Consider the following 23,517-nt stretch of genomic DNA (forward strand, 5'->3'; position numbering starts at 1 on the left):
CTAACAAAATCTTAAAAGGCATGAGAAAAATATTTAAATCTGACCAAAACAGACCATGTGAGATTTACATAGATCAATTTTACATTTCTAAAAAAATATATTACCATGTTTAGCTCCTCATATTGTCATACCAAAAGTATCACAATACATTTAATTTTCTACCTTCTGCTGTTTCAGTTAGAGCATTAAATCTCTCTGGGCCTCGGTGGAGAGGCCAAATCCCTACTCTAATGCTGTTCTGCTAAAATCCAAAAATCTCACCAATATAATAACTGCTGCTTTCCAATTCTGATTATTTGCTTCAAACCTGGCTCCCCTCCATCTGTTCTGCCTGCATCCAAAGCAATCAAACCTGACCATCCTTCAAGGCATTCTGTCTAGTATACCAAATCAGCTCCTTTCCTTTATACATCAACTCCTTTCCTTTATACAACATCAGCTGCTTTCCTTTAAAAACTTCCTACCAAATTATCCACCTGCTGCTTATTTCTGGACAATTACGGCACTGATACATTTCGGAGTTGTAACAAGTCTTAAAAAAGGACAAACTACAGAAAGAGGTATTAAAATATCAGAGTTTGCTCAGGAGACATTCTTCCCTGACCAAAGACAAGACTAGTGCGGAAGGCAAAGAAATAAACTTACTAAAAAGGGAAAGACAGACAAGCAACTCTGCATGGTCAGCTGGGCTGCTGCAGGCTTGAGCACAAAACATTTGCCAGAAAATGAGAGCATAGAGCAAGAGAAAGCAATATTCTGTCTCACAGCAGTAAGTAATGCAGGATGCATGCACTGTAACAGTAAAGATACTAGTCTAGATAAACAGTTTATTAAACATCTCTTCCAAAGTGACCCAAACTAGAACTTAAAACAGAACTGTCTGCTCTGCTTTGATATGAAACAGCTCTGATTTCTTTTCTATCACTGGCTTCCTGTAGTTATTACAGACAAAAACAGATCAGTAGTGGATAAGCATTCTAGCACTCATGCCGTTTTTAAAAACGAAAAAACAAAAAAAAAAAAACAAAGGTACTGCAAAGTGCTTAAGACAGATGTCACTGACCAGTGTTAGTAAGAATATAGTAACTGCCTCTGTACACTGCATTTGGTGTGTGTGTGTGTGGGTGTGTGGGTGTGTGTGTGTGTGTGTGTGTGTGTGTGTGTGTGTGTGTGTGTGTGTGTGTGTGTGTGTGTGTGTGTGTGTGTGTGTGTGTGTGTGTGTGTGTGTGTGTGTGTGTGTGTGTGGGTGTGTGTGTGTGTGTGTGTGTGTGTGTGTGTTTGCATGTAACAGTGTTTCCCTCAGCTGTCCATGATTTTGCAGAATGTCCATGATCTTGCCTCATATTTTTTCTGTCCCTCCCAGAAAGCTTTACTCTTCACAGTGTCTTGAATACACTGTATTTACAGAAAGACAGTTAGATTTCTGTTATAGCCAGGATAACCATCTTTCTCAAAACTTCTCTTATATTCAGGCTAGTATCTCTGACTTGCTATTGTCTTACTACAATTTAAAACCACACAAAACACGAAGACTCTCAGATGAAATAAAGTGCTTAAACAGCTTTACTGGTGTCTCCTGGTACCTCGGCTAAAAAGCCTTCAAGGAATAACTTGTTACACCAAAAGCACGTGTTTATACCAAATCACTACTTGTATATTGAATAACTGATTACAATAATACAATAAATTACACCCATTTCATTTAAAGTGACTTTGTCCCACAATCTAGCCCCTGTGTTCATAGGACCATGCACTCCAATCTCTAAAAGGTTAACCTTCTTCCTAAATATTGTTAAAAAAAATTAATGATATCTCCTCAGCCAGGAGGAACCAGCTCTCCTTAAGATTATGAATGAATGGGCAGTTCAAAGTTTGAGATCTAAGGATCACTTAAAGATCATGTTTAAAGACATGAAACAAACTTTGTTTTTTGCATAAAAAGTACTCACATGCAAAAACAAAAAGTCATTTCACACAAGTTTATAAATAAAATGATTTTAAAAATTGCTTCTGAACGCGGAAAACTGAACATAAAGAATTGTATTTATGGTATTAATATTAATGAGTGGGGAGGAGGCGCTGACATCCACTTCGGGTTCTAGCTCTAATTATGCTGGATTAGATTGGGAAGTGATTATGAATTAGTTATGTAACTGTCAAACTGTTAAATTAATAGTTTTGCAATTGCATACCTTAATTCACAATCACTTACCCATGCTAATCCAGCGTAATTAGACCTGGAACTCAACGTGACATCAGCACCTCCTGCCCGCCCATTAAAATGAATGCAGTAAACACGTCTCTAGATGATTCGCCTTCTGCATTCAGTAGCAAACTTTAAGACTTTATTTTTTTCTACTGCAAAACAAACTTTTGTTTTCACACAAAAAAAGTGTCCGCATGTGAAAAAATGGATTTTTTGTAGTTTGCTTTGTGTATTTAAACTTGATCTTTAACTGCTACCTATAATGTTTGCTGCCACAGAAATAATGGTGGTGCTGTGGTAGTGTTGTCACCTCACAGTAAGACTTTGTCCTGTTCGATTCTCAGCTAGTGCGTCTTCTGCGTGGAGACATGCGTGAATGGGCGTACCTTCGTTGAAGGTTGTGCGTCAGGGCTGGCAACTCGGCACGTAAAAATCTGCTGCCAATCATTAGCGGACTGGAGTTCCACTGTGGCGACCCCTAACCGGGAAAAGCCGAAAGACACAACAACACTTTTTAGAGTTTGCAAGGCATACAGTCTGATATTCCAGACTGAAACTATAAACCTTATGTGTACTTCTCATTTGCATACTTCTCAGCTGTCCAAAACTTTGCAGAACATCCCTGATATTTATCTGACCCTGACATTACAACCAGTCATTACATGTTGAGGTATCACCTGCTTTATTAATGTTTTAAGTAAATTAAAATAATATTTAAAATTGTTCAATTTATTGTTCCCCTATTATTTTTGGCTTTGTCTAGAATTGTTACTCAAAGAAGTTGAATAACATTTTGGTCTGTACCTCATAAAATAAAATATGATGCTTTCTTGAAAATTTGTGGGATATTATTTCTGACTGTAAGCAGATATGTAAGGTGTGCACGGTCATACAAGTAGCTGCAGTTGGTGGCTGTGTGTATGTGTATGAGCATGTGTAATTTTACACTGTAAAGCTTTTTATAATTTTATATGGAAGGAAGGACAAAGGGCTGTGAAAATGAAATGCATTTTATACAAAAAATGGAAGAGTTTATAGTTCACATTTTGGTCAGATGACAACAGTTTTAGAGTGTTGTTATAACTGGATGTACAAGTAGTATGGAAGTAAAATGAGCAAAATATATTCTTCGGAAAAAGGGAGAAATCAAATTAAAAATTGCTCACATGAGCAAGAAAAATGTAGGCTATATTGCTTTTTCAGAAATTTTTGCAGTTGCACCTCGCGTTCAGTTCTAGACTGAGGTGTCTTTTTTTCATGTATTTGCAAAATAAAATGTGTGTACAATCAAAGTATTACAACCATGTCACTGACAAATAAACATATATAAAGTAACTATTTCTGCTAACCAAACTATAGTTATGACTGGCATGTTTGGAAAAGTGAAGAAAACATGCTTATCTGTCTTTATACAGTGCAACAAGGGTAGATTCTTTTTGATACAGCTATGCAAGTGCACATATGTTAGCACCACAAGGGTCTAACTTATAGGGTGTACCGGGTAAAAGAGCAAATTTACACATTTGTGCCTTTACCCCAAGGAGGCAAAAATGTATTAATATGCAACTTTTGAGTGTTATGATTTTGATATCCCACTGCTATGACTTTGAAAGGTGAGAGAATGAGAGAGATGCACCTAATAGTTCATAATCAGCCAGAGGAAAATGGGGAACATACTGACTCATGACAGGTATTAAACTGGAGTCACAATGGAATTTCTTGCTTTCCTACTGGGAGTTTTCATGTTTTTGCATTCTTCAGCAAGGCGAGACTATTGGGTAGGGTAGGTGTCACCATTCTGATCAGGGAAAAAAGAAGCCTGAAGGAAAGAAAAGGAAGGGGAAAAACTAGAGTGACCATAGACTGAGCCCCAAGTTAGGTCTCTTGTGGGTAACCAGTCTGCAGGAGAGGCCTAGAATTTGAAAAGCAGCCCATCGTAAAGCCACCACTGGTGTGCCCTCTGAGTACGGAAGTAATAATGGAAAGAATGGCGAGCTGACGTGCTAGGAAGACTCTCATCATCGATCCATCAATCCAAGCCTATTCCTAGTACAAACTGTAATCGTAATAAAGATGAACAAATCTATAATTAGGCCTGACTTGGAAATATCTACTCAGCTGTGGCCATCTACAACTGTGCCATTTCTTTCAGGGATCTTTGCATGGATTCTTTATTCCAAGTTTGGCCAAGAATGTCATGCATCTACTTCTGACAAGTAAATCAGTGACTGTTACTTGTTAACCAAAAAAAAAATAATGGATCTTAGAGCATGTGACTAAAGACATCTAAATCATTTGGAAATGTCTACTGATAACTATCTCCAGATTTACTAAACAGCAGCTAGACATTTAGGGTGCAATTTTTATTCACTGGTGACTGGACATGTAAGAAAAAGACAAGACAAAACAACTGCTAGGCTTCAAAGAGATTCTCTCAGCCTATGTAATTGGCCAATATGGGTTTGTCAATTAGCACAAAGGGCAGGATTCAGAAAATGTTTCAGATGCATGCAGCAAGGCTGCAGCACAAAGGGTCTTTTATCACGACCTTAGAAACCAGGCATTCAGAGACATATTAGCCACAATAAGGAGAGATCCCATTATCGGCTAACCTGCACGTCTCTGAATTGCTCAGTACCCCTTCATTCAATTAACATTTTAGGTGGGCCAGAGAAACATCCCACCACAGTGATGCACCTCTTTGAAGTAAATACTGCGTGAGGCTGTATAATAGTCAGAAATGGCTATTGCTAGCATTACAAAGAGCTTACCACTGGCAGTAAATTTTCTGAATTCAAGTCAAAGTCTGTTGAAGAATAATAACTTAAACTAATACTAATTTTAACAGTGACATTGGGGCAAGCATATACTACATTAGCAAAGACAGAATCTGAAACAATAAACATTTCAGTTGTCCTTTACGTTAACACATGGTCAAAGAAATAATTTTTTTCAGCATCTGTCCACAGCTGGTCTTCAAATGAACATAAAAAAGACCAGTTTGTTTTTACAATTCTTCCATGCAATTGTTCTTAATTTAAATTAAAGTAGTTAGTTTGTTCTTTAAAATTTTTGCTCACAACTATCCTGTAAATGAAAAAAAGAGATGCTCATCATACGGATCAGTGCCGCAGTAGCCTTAGCTATATGGGTGATATCCTGCATACAGTATAATAGTCAGCCATCTTCCAAAGCTTCAGGGCACCTTCCACACAGCCAAACCATTAGCCATCTTGAGCTGACATGACTAAAAAGATAGGTTTGGCCACGACACCTTTCCTGCCACCAAAAAGAGCACTCCTCTGAGGCTTTCAAGGATCAACAGTCTGCTTGTGCTGGACAGATAAGTTCCCTTTTGGGGAAAAACCTTGCATTTTAAGAGAATTGTCTTTTAATATTTTTCTGTACAGGAAACATATTTTAAAGCCGAGTGTGTGTTTTAATAGACTGTAATGAGACTGCATTTTACTTTTTTTTCCCTATCAGTTTATAAGTTGTTTAAAGTATTTTTTTTCTGTGGAGAAATTGTGTTTATTTTACTTTTGGGGGTTGACAAAGTGATTCAAACTGCTTTTTATTGTATTTTTATGTGAAAATGTGACCTTTAAAGACTTAGGTTTTATGGAATTTTACTATTTGTTTTCCCTGCCAAACAGGTACCATTTTCGACTTGATCATGGGATAAATCACTGGTCCCACGGTCGGACCTTCTTCCAGCCACAAAAAGAAAAAGGTAAGCAAGCAGCCTTTGCACCACAGCAGGCTAGCAAATGTCCACAACTACAGGTGGATGACACTGCTGTGGCCATTAGTTGTACCTCAAACCACTCATCTTTTACTCCAAATCCATCTGGTGTAGCACCTACTACCACTGTGGACCTAAGGTTAGCCAAATCCTCTGCAGCTGTTGAGGTCCCCTCAGTGGGCAGGGGAGAGCTACTCTTGTTGATACAGGAAGAGGGAACAGGGAAGGCTTCTCTGTTGTATCAGAATGTTGTGCCCAGCCCAGGGTAAGCTGCTGCTGCTACCATTAGTAACACTCTTGGCCCTATTTTTCCTGTCAAAAAGAAACAGAAAAATAAACATACATATACTCCTCCTCAAATTTATTTAGACAGGAGTAGTTTACTGTGTCTTGCTCATGTTTTAATTCAAGCTATCCATCCTTCTTATAAAGTAGTTTCTGGTAAAACAGAGAGATTCAAGAGTCTGAATTTGAACAGGAAGATGAAGGACTGATACAGGGACTTCTCCTAAGATTTCTGACTCAAATTCAGATGAGTGCTCAGTTTCTGATTCTGCCTGTGGGGATTTCTCTTTCTCTGCAACTATTTCAAGAGTATGCCAGAGCTTTCAGTGGGAGAAAACTGAGGTTTCTCAATCCCTCAGAAAATACTATGGGCTGCTACAGAAGGAATCTCCAGAACCTTCTCCCATTCCTCCAGTTCTGTTAGCTTTGGAGGCTGTATGTGCTACTGCCCGCAATTTTCCTGATAGTCAGCCAGAGTCCCCTAAAAAGGCAGATAGGATCATCTGTAGTTTTTATACACTCCTCCCAAACTTGCTTTAGTTAATCCTACTACTAAACATTGAGTTAATTTCAATTCTACTCTTTCTGATAAGGATAGGAAAATTATTGTTAAAAGTATGGGAAATGGTGTAAACTTCTGCAACTTTGAGTTTCAGAATTTTGAATTTTCAGGCTCATATGTTAAACTTTGTTCTTACTAATTGTAAAAGTATTGAGAATGTTTAGTCTGCAGTTTCTTCTTGTGGGGAAAAATCTGCTTTAAATAATTTAGTTACTTATATTGTACAACTCAATACTCATTGTTTACAGTGTATGTATTACTCAGTTGATACATACTGTTTGGGGTAGGTTTGCCTGGCTGCCTTCTTAAAACCTCCCAGATTATGTTAAAATGAAATTTTTAATTCTCCTTCAGATACAGATTTAGTTTTTGGCCCCTCTGCTGTAGAGGTGACCAAAAATTGTGATGAACGGGGTAAGCTAATACAGTAAATCTCTTAAGAATTTTCAGCCCTCCTTTTCCAAATTTTCTAAAGGATTCTCTAACCCCTCATCCAAATTTGGCAAAACAAAATAAGCATTCTCTGCAAAATGCAGATAAGAACATGTTTAAGAAGAAATGGCAAGAGGACTCCAAAAAGAATTCTGGAATTTCCCAAAGCCAAGGACAGTCCAAGAAGTCAGAATGACTATTTAAGGGACCTCCACCCCCACAACTCTGGCAGTACCATTTCCTTTCCACAATGTCAAATCTCCATTTTTCTCTTTGGCAACAGTTACAGTGAAATGGGTCCTGAAGAACATTCATCACATACAGAAGGCAGTGGGAGGAAATTCCTTCTTTCCAGGAGTAAATCCTCATCCGCCAGACCAGACTCTTTTGAGTTCCACTTGTCATTCCTCACATGCAGATCCAGTTCCACCTCCCCAGGTGGGGAAAGGCTTTTATTTGAGGATGTTTTTAGTGCCAAAGAAAGAAAGAAAGAAAAAATGTTTGGAGATGGGTTCTGGATCTTTGTTTCCTACACCTGTTTATGATAGTGCCCATATTCAAAATGATGTCACTTCGCAACCTGTTAATTCTTCTTCCTCATTCAAGTATCCTGGAAACACGAGACTTAAAAGATTCTTGTCATCACATTCCTATTCATCAAGACTTGAGGTGTTTCTTAAGGTTTTGTGAGTCTGGATCACATTATCAGTTATCTGCCTTACCCTCTGGACTATCCACAGCAACAAGAACATTCACAAAGTGTCCAGCTCCAGTTATACCTCATCGCTGGCTAAAGTCTGTCTACATTTTTCCACATTTAGATGATTAGATTTGAAAGGTCTTTTTCAAAGTGTTAGGAATCTTGAGAGATCTCTTACACAAGCTGTGATTCCAAGAAAACATATAAAAGTACTTTTACTGTTTTACACAGGATTGTGATCCTGGGGTGTCAACTAGACACCTCAGGTCAAAGAGCTTTTCATCCACAGGAAAATAGATCTTTATCTAGATCTACTTCTAAGGTTTTCCATTTCAGTCAATGCGAGGCAATACCTTGGGATCTTGGGTCTCGTGGCATCTATGACTCTCATAATACCCCTGACAAGACTCCATATGAAAAAGATGCAATGGAATCTGAAGTATCATTGATCCCATCACCAACATCTTTTGTCTTTTCAAATCCCAGACCAGGGGTTTGTCAAAAAAGAAATCACTTGGTGGAGACAACAAATATCCTTAAATCCAGGTCTCCCCCTCTCCCTCCTTTTTCCAATGTAGTCAGTTACCAAAGACACATCAGACTTTGCTTGGGAAGAAGTTTCAGGAGGGATAAACGTACAAGGTGTATGGGACACCAAGGACAGATGCAAGCATGTAAACATAAAAGAGATGTTTTCGCTGATCGAGGCACTCAATTCTCTAAATCACCATTGGTCCCTGGGACCTCACGTTGCTACAGAGAATACCACAGTCATGTGGTACATCAGCAACCAAGGGCTTGTGATATAACTTCACAGCACACTCTCACTCTCCACACATCTTGCATTCCGTAGCAGTAAAACTGTGAGGCAGATAAGCTTACCAAGACAAGGGCAGAACCTCAAGAATGGAAACTAGATCAGAGGTATTCCAAGATTTGATTCATCAGTGGGGAGTTCCTCAAGTAGACCTGTTTGCCTCCTCTCTGAACAATCAGCTAGCAAGATTCTGCTCCAGAACTCTATGCAAGAAGGCCTCTAAGGCAGGTGTCTTTTCTTTTCCTCGGACAGGAGTGTTCCTGTAAGATTTTCTATCACTTCCACTGATATCCATGATACTTCTAAAAATTCAGAAGGAATCCCTCATGATCACTGTGGTGACTCCCTTCTGGCCCGGGCAATTGTGGTTCTCCCTTATTTTGGTAATGGCCAGGGGCAATTACCACAAGCTTCTTCACAGACTGGATCTACTCACACAAGAACAAGGGTGTTTGGTACATCAACTAACTGTGAGGATGATAGGGTCTTAATTCCCTTTAGGTACCTGCTTAGTAAGGACATACAGCAGTAAGTAATGGAGGAAAGATAGCCTGCAACTAGAATCATATATTAGCAAATGGAAAAGGTTTTCTAGTTGGTTCCAACAGCATAGTCAGCATCAATTCAGGGGTAGTTGTTCTCTTACTTTACAATATTCATGTGAGTTAATATCCTATGGCCTTTCTTATTCTTCCATCATGGTTCAGTTATCAAAGTTTCAGTATGTCTACCCATGAAGCCTCATCTCTCAATGCATTCTCATGTTAAAATGTTTTTGAAACGGGTTTTGCATAAGAGGCCTCCAAGAAAACTGGTAGATCCTCCTTGGGATCTTACTTTTTTGTAAGGGAAGCCAACACTTGCTTCATTTGAACCAGCTAACCTGGCTGACTTTGAGGTTCTAAACATGGAAATAGTTTTACTGATTGCTCTGACCTCTGCAAGAAGAGCATCTGAGTTGCCATCTCTTTGTTAAGTCAGTTCTATCTCATTTCCTACACATACAGTGTTTCTTTGAGAACTAATCCTTCTTTTAAGCCTAAAGTGGTATCCAAACTTACTTTAAGCCAAACTATCAAGCTCTCAATTTTCTTTCCTGAACCTAAAAATGTGGGAGAAAAGATCCTCCACTCCTTGGATGTCCTCAGATAACTGATGTACTGCCTTGACAGAACTAAGTTTCTCAGTTCAACTGTTCATTTCTTGTGAAGGGAAGAAGGAACAACCTGTGCCAAAACAGACTGTTTCCAAATGGTAGTCTAAAGCTATTACCTTTTGTTATACTCACCACAACAAAACTATTCCAGGCAAGGTTGAGGCCTACTCTAGCAGAGTCTTGGCTTCCACTATGGCTTTTTGGAAAGAGTTGGATTTTAGAAATATTCTAGAAGCTGCAACTTGATCCTCTGTATATACATTTACAATGCACTATAAGTCTGATTCCTTCTCCACGTCTAGATCAGGTTTTGCTAGGACCATCACCAGGGACTCCTAGACTCTTCTCCTTCCACCTCCCAAATGTAGTACTCAACAGTAATCTACCCATATAGCTAAGGCTATTGCAGCAGTGATCAAAATGATGAACATAGTACAGTTATGTATGTAAATGTACCCATAACAGTAGATATGTGAATGATCACTGCTGCAACAGCCACTCCCTCCTTCCATTCCCCTTGTTTCTGATGTGTTATTTATGCCAGGGTGTGAACATTTATGTCTTGTTATTCTTAGCATTGTCCTTTCAGGGCTTAGCTTCCCTCTCTCTGCTGGTATGAAAGCTCTTAAGGGCTTGGCTCCCAAACTTTTCTTTTTAATCATCTTAGCTCGAGCTGACTGATGGTTTGGATGCATAAAGGTGCCCTGAAGGTCTTGAAGCTGGTTGGTTGTTATATCCTATCCAGGATACAACTAATATAGCAATGCTGCTGCAACAGTGATCACTTCGAACGTCTACTGTTATGGTAAGTTTACTTACACAGCTGTATTTTCTTTAGTTCATTTTTTTAATCATTTCTGTTTGTAGTTGTCTTTTAAAGGAATACAGACTCACCCACCTTAATCTTCGTAATCCTGCCAGAAGCTGATCACAGATGTGATTCTAATTTTTTTAATTCTGCCCACAAATGTCATTTAAGTGGTTAGAAAGAGCTGATTAGCTTTTTATATAGTTTACATCCAAAGAAGTCATTTACATGAAGACAAACAGTTAATCAGTGTTAGCAGGAGCCGCAGATGACTCTAGGTTAGACTCACAGAATCCCTAGGTACTGTTCCTTTACAAAGTATCCAATGTAGGAAACAAAGTTACAGATACAACAGTAAAAAGTCACTAAAACTCATGCTTAATTGCAAAACAGGCCCATTACTTCTTGCTTTTAAAAATTCAGGAAAACAGAAAAACATGACTTTTTGAAATACAAGTGGTATTAATCAATACTTTTACTTTCAGGTTTATTGTACAATGTGATTTATATTCACTGAATAGTAGCTGAATTTTAAAAAGTTCTCTATTTCATGAAGAAACAGCAATGATAACAGACAAGTTGAATCAAAAAAACAAAACGCCATAAACTTGTGCTGAGATATTCCAATGATGTCCATGCTACGACTGTAGTACAGTGTTAATTCTGTATACACTGATTTCCAGAGGCACCTCATACAATTAAACAGGAAGATCTTGCTTGCTTATCCAGGTTGTTAATCAAAGAGGAACACAGTTTCTGCATCATTCTCTAGCAAGAGTTTTTATGCTGTCAATTTAAGATGTGCAATGATATCAATCTCCTGAAAGTTACCAGCAGCTAAAGCCGATTTTGTAGAAACCTTAAACTTTGCTTGCCTCGCTGATTTGAAGAATGCGTAATGTACCCCTTTTTCAGTTATATGCTTTTCAACAGTATATAAAATATCCAGCATATCAATAATTTAAGTAATTTAAATAATTTTCAAGCAGATGAAGAAGCAACAAATGTTTACAAACCCAAAGGCAGAATGAGAGCCGTATGTAGGATTAATATCAATTAGCACGATCTATGATGCTATGATGCTGGGGCATACACAGAACTGTTGTGGTTACAGAAAGACATAACTTGTAGACTGAAATAACTACCATGCTTTAAAAAGAGCAACACAATGTGGCAATCAGGGGACTAGCACAGATGTTAGCAGATCAAACGTTTTACCCACAGTACCAGCATCATTTTGACACAAGCAGAAAAATATTACCATTAACTACACAGACAGACATCATTCCAGGCTCAATATCTGCATTCTTGGACTCATAAGTGAACAAACAGAAGGAGCTCAACACTCGCAATGAGCTGGACATGGTACACAGCTGCCTCTGCATTTTCAGTCACTAAAATTAAATGGATAGTCAACAGTATTCAAAAGCATGAACAGAAGGCAATTGTGTCAGGAAGACGTGTTCACTGTAAATCAAGCATCACCCACAGTAAGAAGTCCAGCTCTAAGACAAAGACGAACAGAAATAGCTGAAACCAAATTTGGTGATGTGTTGCTAGGAAATGGAATATTTGGTACAAGTAACACTTTTTAAACATTCTACTTATAGAAAATACATTGACATTTTTTTATTTGGATAGAAAGCATAGAGTTATATGAAGAGTTTTTAGTACAAATAAATAACAGCATTGATTCGCTGAAATTTAAACTTAGTGGTACAGACAAAACAGTTAATTTATTGGACACTATGATAACATTAGATGTAGAGCACAGGAAATTTGAGAGCAACATTTTAGGAAGGATACTTTTATGAACAATTATTTACATTTCAGTAGCTATCATCCTTCCTACATGAAATTTAACATTTTTAGAGGGCAAGTTTTCGGCTTAGCCTCCTAATGAGTGATGACCTTATGTTTTTAGAAGAAATTCAAATGTTTATTTCCATGTTTCAAGCATGAGGTTATCAAGTTACAAAATTAAAAACCATCTCTGGTGAGGTAGTGAAGAGTAGAACTAACACATGTCCTCCTACTCTTGTTTCAGGTTTTACTCCTAAGATAAAATGTAAAAATGACATGGAAAAGACCTTTGCTTTTCCCATTCCAATGACTATACATGGCTCCGGTGTAAGAAAGATTATCCAAGATAATTGGAAAGTAATTTTAGAGAACCAGGAATTAGCTAAAATGGTTGGACATATTCTAAGAAGAAATTAAAATAGTTCTTCGAACATATCAATTTACGGAACAACAATATATTTAGTAGTTCTTTAGGGACGTTTCTCTGTCATCAGTGTACATTTTGGTAGGTATATTAATTCTACAAGTAATTATTATTTTAAGCATTTAAATTATACTTCGACAGTCAAGGACAGCTTTGATTGCAGAAGTGAAGGTCTTGTCTACTTAGTGTGCTGTTGAAATTGTCACAGCTTCTACATTGGTAAAACTACTAGAAGACTAGCATTTAGAATTAGAGAACAACTACTGGATATAAAGAAATAGGATATTAATAATGCCTAAGCTAGACACAGTATGTGTTGCAATGACTTCCATACATTTGTTTTCATAGGAGTTGAAAAGGTAGATGAATCGCGCGTTGTAGATCAATTCAATAATTATTTAGAATACTTGGAATTGAAGTGGCAAGTTTTCTTGCGAGGTGATGTTTCACTTGGGCTTAACAAAGCTTTTTCCGTCAAAAGCTTGCTAAAATATACGACTTTATAACATATTGTTCCTTGTATTTACTTGTAGTTATGCACCCATTGTGCTGGTACTTAGATTTGGTAGTACTGTGTTCATTAATTAGTAACTAAAATATTTTATTAGACATTGTATTTCATTCATTGTTGGAATTTTTAATTGGTATTTCTGAAGACGTTCTATCAAGTACAGAATGACAGCGCTCAAAGTACTTTTTTCATACTGTGGTTTGTTTTTGAACATCGTGACTGTACCACTATTATATGCTAAGGGTTTTGTTTTTATTTAGTTGATTCTATCCCTTGGTTCCAGTGCAGTATTTTAAGCTAATGATGATTACATGGACTGCTTGCAGGGATCAGTCAGCACCTCTTCTACAGTGCCATTTGTGCCCCTAAGTTTATATCCCACACTATCATCCTCTTCACCCCACCCTTGCTTTGCATTTGACTATAACGGCCATTTTGACTCTTCCTTACATACAGAAACAAAACTCTGCATAACTTAAAAGAAAATCCCACTGTCCTACACATACAGCAATGCTCCCAATGCAAAACAGTGTTTGACAATTTAGAAATTATGAAACATCCCTCATGGAAAATTAAGCATGCACAACTGTGCTGAAGTTTTCATTGATAAGTAGGTTAAATTTATTACTCCCTTAAAAAAGTGATAAGTGTATTAAATGTATGGTCTGAGCAAAGACATGCAAGTAAAATATGTGTCTAAGCTGTCCCTAGACAATGACATTAACAAGAGGAGATGGTGGACAAGTGAAGTTCCATAATACACCAACATTATTTTAAAAAACATAAAAAAAACTTTTTTTAAATAATGAGATTGTACAATAGCAATATATATCATTCTCGGTCACTTGGGCTTACTTCTGTGACCAAAATGTACCAAGAGTAAACCCTGCATCACTCAAACATTATACACAGCTTCAGTATCCAGTATTACAAAAGTTACTCTTCAGACAGAAAACTAAAATTAGTACAGGAATGAATGCAGTTATTTTCTGCCTTGTGTAAGCATTTCAAGACACCCACTGTCCACATGCAATAGATTGTCAAATTCAGCTGTTTTAAAATACCTTTGACTGTTTTTTGCTGACCTTTAAAGCAAACAATTTTACTATAATTTTCTCCTTTAAAATGTAGCAACTTCATATACAGTAAAAACAGGATACCACCTCATATAAAAATCTTCCAGTATATTCAATTTTAAACAAATGCAGTAAAAAGCCTCATCAAAGACAAGTGCTGTCTAAAACCATGTTAACAATACTCTAGATAGCCGAGTCACTCCTAACTATTTAATACCACTGCATCCACTTCAAGGTGGGAGAAACTTTTTTTATATAAACTCTTGCAGGGCCTCAAAACATAGCGAAGAGTCCAAGTAACATAACCAAAAGATATACTAGCCACCTTCATCCACATTATTCTCATATGGGCTTTCTTTGGCTGTACAATCATGCAACTTGTAAGTGCCTGTATTCAGGCAAAGTAACAGCAGGGGATGCAGATTACTCAATACAGCACTTGCATGTTGTAAGAACAAGCAGTCCACTCAGTACCACTGTTTTAAGCCACAGAAAAATAGTAATAAGAGCAAGCAGTCCTTTCAATACCACTATTCCGCACCACATAAACTTAGTAATAAGAGCAAGCAGCCCATTCAGTACCACTGTTCCACATTATATAAAGACAGTAGTAATAATAAGAGCAAAGGGTCCATTAAATACCACTGTTCCACGTCACATAAATGTAGTAACTAGTGCAAGCAACCCATTCAATATCACTGTTCCACGTTACATAAGCATAGTAATAAGACAAGCAGCCCATTCAATATCACTGCTCTATGGAACATATACAAAGTAACAGCAAATAATCATTTGGTGCCATTGTGCCTCAGTGCATAGTCATGTAATAAGAGCAAGTTGTGTATTCCATACTACTGTTTCATAGCACATGCATATAATGAGCATGCACCGCATTCAATACCACTGTTCCACGTCATATAAATGCAGCATTAAGAGCAAGCAGTCCATTCAATGCCACTGTTCCATGAACATATGCGCAGTAAGAGCAAGTAATCATTCAGCACCACTGTACCTAAGCACATACATGTAATTAGAGCAAGTGGTCTATTCAGTATAACTGTTTTACAGTGCATACAAATAACAGCAAGCAGCCCATTCAATACCACTTTCAAAAACATGAACAACAGTCAACTGTGTCACAAATATGTGCTCACTGTAATGTAGTAATAACAGCAAGTGAAGTAGTAAAAAAACGGGGATTCCAACCACAGTAGCCACCAAGAACAAAAGTAGAAAGGCTGGAAGGAAGCACTCAGGTCCACAAATTCTTCCAAGGTTTAATGTCACAAAATAAAGACAAGCAAAACACCAAAATGCTGATAACACTCCAAATATGTTTTCGTTCACAAGCATTTCATCAGAATCAGAATAACAGCAAGTGGTCAGTACAATACAATAGCACTGCTCCACATCGCATGCATGTAGTAAAAACTAGCAGCCAATTCAATACCATTGTTCTACAGTACTCAAGCTGACACACACACACACACACACACACACACACACACACACACACACAATAAGAGCAAGCAGTCCATTCAGTACCACTGCTCCACGGCACATGCACATAGTAAGAGCAAGCATTCAGCACCACTGTGCCTCAACATATATTCATGTAATAACAGCAAAAAGTTCTTTCAATAACACTATTACACAGCACATACACATAATAGGAGTAAGCAGCCCATCAGTACCACTGTTCCATGTCATATAAATATAGCAGTAGCACTACGCGACCCATTCAGTACCACTGCTCCACATCACATACACATGTAAAGGGCAAGCAGTCAGTCCAATACCTCTATGCTATAGTACACACACACATAATAAGTGGAAGCAGCCAATTCAATACTACTTTTCACTGAACACACATTTTTAATAATGAGCAAGGAGTCCATGCAGTACCAGCGTATCAGGACTCATAACTGTGATAAGAGCAAGCAGTCCATTCAGTGCCACTGTACCATGGCACATAAACGTAATAAAGGCATGCAGCCCATTTCACACCACTGTTCCATGGCACATATACACAGTACCACTGTACCTCAGCACACACTCATGTAGTACGAGCAAACAGTCTATTCAATAACACTATTACATAGCACATACGCTTAATAAAAGCAAACACCTTTACAAGGTCTGTGTCACATAATAAAGGTAATTAAAAGACATGAAAGAACCCATGGGATGCACTTACTGGTGTTGTAATGTAATTCTAAATATCTCCTTCAGTAAAAATAGCTGCTACTGTAATTTATACTGAGGAACACAGCCATTACATTTAAATACAAGGATACAAATAGAAGTTCACAGTCAGTTCCTCACCAGCAGGAAAGCCTTTACTTCTGGAATTTTGTTCAAGTCCAGCAACAGCCTCAGTGCTTTTTCATGGTTGCTACAGTATTCTGCATACACATGGAACCTGTCTTTCTGCAAGGAAAAAGAGAAAGATGTTGTTAACATTTCTTCAAACCTATACAAAGACAATTGTAAAAATATGTACTAAGCTTCATTATCTGACCAATGCACATCACAAGTAACAGATATATTAGTACTCAGCTGGTCTGTGAGATGGCCCCTGCAGTGGGTGGAAAGTTCAAGTATTTTTTGGTACCGCCTAATGTAGCTCTCTAAAAACTCAAAGCCCCCATACTCAAGTAGAAATGCGCTCTTTGGATTATGCACAGCATTCTTTTCTCAGTGTTAGAGATAATGAGGACCCCGTAAGTTTCTATGCCTTGGCTCTTAACTTAATTTGAGCTTGACTTGTAAAAACACAGAAATATAATTATAACCCTGACATACAGCTGCAGAAACCTCTGCTGCACCTAAGGTCAGCAGCTGGAATAACCACACACAAAAAAAGTTATAAGGACATCAGGAATATTTATTTATTTGCTTTTGTCAACCAGAAAAGTCCACTGGGCTGGCATGAGTCTATTTTCAGTGGAGGCCCGGGGAGAAAAGTTCCAAAACAATGTACATAACAATGGATTTGTTTAGAAAGTTAATTACATCATATAGCAAAATACAAGAGTAATGTCAAAGATTCAGAAGTAACATTGACAATATAAGGCTCTGTTCAGAAAGACATGGATGCATAGCAAGGTATTTGGTATATCAGACTGATTAAAATAAGCTTTACATACACACACACACACACACACATATATATATATATATATATATATATATATATATACATATATATATGATCATACATACATACATAATCTACACATTTTTTTTAACCATGTGAGGCAGAATGAGGCACACTGTGCTGTAAATGTAACTTAAGGGTGAACACTTAATTAGGGAGAGTGAGGAAGAGTGTGGGTATCTGAGAGATGAGTCAAGTCAGGAATCAGGTTACTGAGGAATTGGGGATAGTGCATGGGCATAGCCACTGAGAGAAGAGATGTTGGTGAAGTGATATTTTGAATGAGTGGGCATTATTTATGGTCCAGAGAGAAGGTGGAAGTGAATTCCAGAGTTTAGCTACAGTGAAAGAGTAGAGGTATTGGCCTGCAGGGAGCATTGGTCTCTTAACTTGGATAAGTGATTGATTTTCAGATCTTAGTGATCGGTTTGGTTGATAAAGAGTAAGAAGTGAAGCAAGGGCTGGGCATTTGGAGGATTTATAGATAAGTTTATGTGCTGTGGATAGTTGTATGTATGTGAGGTGTTGTGGGAGTTCCAGCCAATTCAGGGATTATAATGAGTGACAGGGATGGGAAGAATGTTGTGCCCTAGTCACAAACGTAGCGATTTTGTTACAGCAGCTATCCATTTTAGTTTTTAATGAGGATTGAATGTTAGTTAGAATGGGGGCACCACAGAGGAGAGAAAGTGGGAGAAAAGTTTGAGCGAGTGTTTTTCTAGTAGAGTAGTTTAAAAAGTGGTTATGTCAGTAGAGGGTACCGAGTTTTTGGTGCGTTTTTTTGATGTAGTTGTGGATGTGTTGGTTGAAAGTTAAGTTGTCATCTAAGGTTATGCCAAGTAACTTGGTATGGGAAACTACCTCTATGGCAGTCTTGTTGGAGGAGTAAATGATCACTTCTGATTTATTAACAGTGGTAGTTTTTTTGGGTGTAAAGAGCAGGAGTTAAGTTTTATTTGGGTTGAGGGCGAGGTGATTAATTGTCATCCAGGTTTCTGTGATGGAGAAAGCATTCTGGGTGATGGTCAGAGGTTTGGTTTTAGAGTTATCTGAGCAGATAATAGTAGAATCATCTGTGTATTGAACTACTGATCCATGAGTGAAAGCAGAGTGAAAGTCATTAATGAAAATACTGAACAGAAGGGGTCCTAAAATGGACCCTTGGGAGACTCCGATGAAAGTAATGAGGAAAAGAGAGAAGGAGTGTAACCATTTGGTGGCTTGTTGTCTGTTTGTGAGGTAGCTGGTAAACCAGTTAAGGATGGGAGTGGACAAGCCTAGGTGTGAGAGCTTGGAAAGAAGGAGAGGGTGGGAGATAGTGTTGAAAGCCTTGGAGAGATCGAGAAAGAGTGCAGAGACAAATTTACCATCATTGCGGTTGTGGTTAATAGTATCTAAGAAGGATAAGAGAACAGTTGTAGTACTGTGGCCAGGACGGAAGCCATGCTGAGTGGTGGACAGTAGTTGGTTTTCGGATGGGTAATCCATAAGTTGAATTTGAATGCATTTTTCCATTATTTTAGAAATAGGAGGTAGAATGGCTATGGGTTGGAAGTTTGAGATTTGTGAGTTATTACAGCCTTTGTGTAGAGGTATAATGTAAGCTTTCTTCCAAATGGATGGTACAAAGGCTTCTTGGATTGATCTATTTATGAGAATACTTATGGTGTAGCTGATGGATTTGGCTGACAAATTTAAGTATTCTGAGGGTAAGCTGTCTGGGGCAGTGCTACCAGGTTTGAGTTTTAGCAGGAGTTTAGTAATAGTAGAAGTGGGAATGAAGAGAAAGAGAAAGTCTGGGGAGAAGGGTTTTCAGAGTAGTGGTGTGTTGCTATGGGGTTGATGTTGTGAGTAGTTTGAGGAAAGGTGGAAGCAAGTTTGGATATAATGTCTATAAAGTAGGAGTTGAAGACGGTAGCTAATTCAACAGGGTTTTGTCAGGGTTTGGGCAAGGGTTGTTTTTGGTGCCAGGGTTTAATAGAGTAGAGACTGAATTCCAGAAACATTATGGGTTATAGTTGTGGTTGTTTTGGAAATGGAGGTAGTATTGTTTTTTGTCTTTGATAACTAGATGCTTTACTTGATTGCGGAGTTGTTTGAATAGCTGGAGATCTATAAGGTTTTTACTATTATGCCATTTTTTTCATGCTCGGTCTCTGGTATTCATATTTTTTTTTTGTTTCTCTAGAAAGCCAGACTGCATGGTTTGTTTTTATTCTCTTATTCCAGAGGGGGGCCATTCTATTGAGTATACTGAGGAATGTTGAGTTGAAAAATTCAACTGCCTCATCTAGAGGCAAATATTTTAGAGTGCTCCAACTAATTTTACTTAATGTATCATTGAAGCTTGTTGAGTTGAAGTTAGCTAGCATTCTTGAGAGTCTGTACTGGTGATCGTGTAAGGTTGAGGAGGTGGCATGTGTTATATAGGCAGGCAGGTGGTTACTGATATTGCAGGGTAGGGTTCCTGAAGACGCAATTTTGTTGGGATCAGATACTAAAATCCAGTTGAGTAAGGTGCCATGGTTATTATTGTTGCTAGGCCTGGTTATACTGGTAATGAGCTGAGTAAAGTTATAGAGGTTAATGGCAACATTTGGAGAAGGAGTTGTTTGATCTAGCCAGTTTATGTTGACATCTCCCAGAATTACAGTTTCATTGTGGATATTGTTTGAGGTCTAGGCTAATATATCTTCTAGTATGGGGACATTGTTGCCAGGTGGGAAGTAAATGGCTATCAAGCACAGACTTTTGAAATTATTCATTTTTAGCTGTGCTATGATGAGCTTGGCTGCTGAGAACTGGGGGATGGAGTTAGGGTAAGGGATGATGGTGAAAGAGTTAGGATAGAGAAGAGCAACTCCTCCCCCTTTCTTGCGAGGTCTGTCTGACCTTAAACAAGAGGTCTTTTATATTTGGCTTTAGCCATGTCTCGGTTACTGCAATTATGTTGGGTTTGGAATGGGCTACCCAGGCGTGGAATTCTGGGATTTTATTTCTGATACTTTGTGTGCTTATGGTAATGAGTTTTAGGGATTTATGTGGCTTGGGGGGGAGACAGTTGGAGTGGGTCCTGGGTTGGGGTGGATGTCTCAACATTGGGGAAGTATGGAGGTACTGTTTGAATAGTATTTTCGTCACAGTTTATGCTTAGAATTAGTTTGTGTAATGGTTAGTGTAGTCTGTAGAGTTTGCTGTACATGTGCTAGGATTATATGTATGAAGAATAAAAGTGTGTTAGTGGAGTAAAGACTAGGAGATATTGTGGAGTAAGAGTTATGTTTGGGAAGTTGGATAGCTGTGCAAGAGGTAGTTTTTGGTTATGTGTAAGTGGGATGGAGAGGTGTGAGGTGTAGTAGTAGTATGAGAGATAGTGAAAGAGGAAGAAGTAGTATAATGGAATGTATTAGGGGCATTAGTAAATATTGGATAAGTACAGAGGTACCAGAACAATCTGTGGAGAGAGTAAAGGGTTTCCACTTGTAGACGTGGGAATGATTAGTAAAGGCTTAGTGTGCTACAGTTGATAGAGGAGTTTATTGAGTGAGGTAGGTGGGATGGGTTAGCAGAGTGAGGCTTGTGTTACTTGGTTAATTGAGTATGGGTGGGGTATGGTTAAGTATAAATGTAATTAATATGGGGGTGGGTGGGAATGGGGGTAGGGTAGAGAAACGGAGCAGGATGGCCCAATTGACTTGCCATGTGAGGAACAAGAAAAACAATCAGTAAGGTAGCTTGCAGATGAGATAATAGATCAGAGTGGCAGAAAGAGAGAAAGTGGAGGGGGTAGGAGACACTTTTTCTATGGATGCTAAAAGGAAGGCGGCAGAGGGGCTGAAAGATTAGGTTTAAATGCAGAGAGAAAGGCTGATTAAAGGCAGGGATGTACTATGTGGAGGGGACTGCAGCTTGGAGTAGGGGAGTGGATGGATAGAACATCTAGTAATGGGGAAGTATTGTAAGGGATGGTATTAGAGCTTTTGGACTGAGGCAGTCAGCTTGGGAGAGTGGGGAGTTTGGAAATGAGATTCAGGGAGATAGAGCAATATAGACTGGGGTGCAAGGGAGACAGGATGGGTGATGTACGATGGGGATACCAGATAGAGACCGAGATTCAAGTGATAAGCTAAGTTAAGACTAGTGCACATACATTCAATGTTGAAGGACAGGCAGCAGGCACAGGGTCCAGTCTTCAAACAAAGACTATGATACCGGGACCAGGTTCAGCTTAGGGTATGCAATATTCAGGAATTCACCAGAGTGAGGGAAGAGCAGAAAAAGGATGAGAGTGTCACCTATTAGGAGTAGAATGAGTGCTTGTTAGCAGAGATACAGAGAATCCAAGTTATACATGAATGTTTACACAATCAATAGCAATTGGTATGATATTAGGTGGAATTGTATTGCATGCACAGCTGCAGTGTCACCCAAATTGTCTTATTTTCTTATTTTTTTTTAAAAGAACACTTAGAATATTGTCAAAGAGAACAAGTAGAATATTATCGAACAGTATATCTAACTGAGGACAATATCACGTCACATTTACTTCATGCATCCCTCACTTTGCTTTTTAATCTTTGTTAAACTAGGCAATGAGGATCACAGACACTGCACCAGGAGACATTGGTTTGTTAAGTGAGTTCAAAATGTCAGAAGGACTGGGAAAGATATGGGGCAGGAGTACTAGCTATATCTAATTGTATGTGAATTCTTTAGAGAAAACCTTCTTTAGTGAAGAAAGTGCACGATCTTGTGGCGATAGCATGTTTTTTTGCATGGTAAAGAAAATGTATAGGGAGTAGATTAGAGGAGTTGCAAGAGTAGTCACATTAAATGTTCCCTATTATATCTACAGTGGTGTAGCAGTAATATTTTAACAGATGTCAGTAGGGGAAGGGCAGTTATATTAGAATTAGCTAGGTTGGGAATGGTGTAAATATGCAGTGTGTGAGGGGGAAAGGCTGTATTAGGTCCTGAGCGATAGTATGTGACTGTGGTCAGCAATAAAGCATCTGCTGCAGAGGATGCTTCCAAAGATAAACTGATAAGGTGAGTACCTACATTACTTACACGTCTTGCAGATCTCACACCTCATTTCTAACACATATAACTCGGCCCTTCCCTCGCCACACAATTTTGCTTCAAAAGAATCAGGCACTAAGCTACACAGAATTCCATTGGCTGATGGCCTCCACCCCTGGCTTTTCTCCCTCTGCCAAGAGTATCTCATGCATCTGTTTAATATCTGCCTAATAAACTGTATCATGCCATCGCAATGGAAAACAGCCATTGTCAAAGCCCATGCCAAAATCGCCCAAACTATCTGATGCAAGTGATTCACACCCAATCTCTATTCTCCCTGTGGTCTGGTAGAAATACTATGATAGCTCTGTACACCTTTAAAGATAACATACATAACAGATATGAACAAAGATAAACTAACAGAAGATCTGTTATTGGACCTAACTAAAGAACTTTGACATAGTGGCACCCAGCGGAATCAGCCCTACAGCAGTGAAATGGTATGAATCATTCCCTTCTAACAGGCTATTTAAAGTGCAGTCGACCACCTCCCCTTGCACCACTCCCCATAATAATACCAAAAGGCTCACTTATCTCACATATTCTCTTCTCACTATTTATTAATAATTTTCCCACAGACCTTCCACAGTTGCCCATACTACTCTATGCATATGATGTGATCATATACAAATCCAACACTCTTATTCAATGATCAAAAGTCAGCTAGAAACATATCTACAAAGCCTATCTTACTAGATAATGACCCACAGAATGTTTCTAAATACAAAGAAAGCAAAAGTCATGATCTCT

General features: G+C 38.4%; 1 protein-coding gene across 1 annotated transcript in view; it reads right to left on the minus strand.

Moving 5' to 3' along the window:
• Nucleotides 1-23,517, minus strand: part of PREX1 (phosphatidylinositol-3,4,5-trisphosphate dependent Rac exchange factor 1) — a 2,105,011-nt gene that overhangs the window by 1,310,853 nt on the left and 770,641 nt on the right. Inside the window, exon 4 of the mRNA XM_044089931.1 lies at nt 16,851-16,955. Within this exon, the coding sequence (XP_043945866.1) occupies nt 16,851-16,955 (105 nt within the window). The remainder of the gene's footprint in view (nt 1-16,850; nt 16,956-23,517) is intronic.

Source organism: Protopterus annectens, chromosome 12.part0 (assembly GCF_019279795.1).
Source record: "Protopterus annectens isolate FY-2018-M chromosome 12.part0, PAN1.0, whole genome shotgun sequence".
NCBI classification, from domain to species: Eukaryota; Metazoa; Chordata; order Ceratodontiformes; family Protopteridae; genus Protopterus; species Protopterus annectens.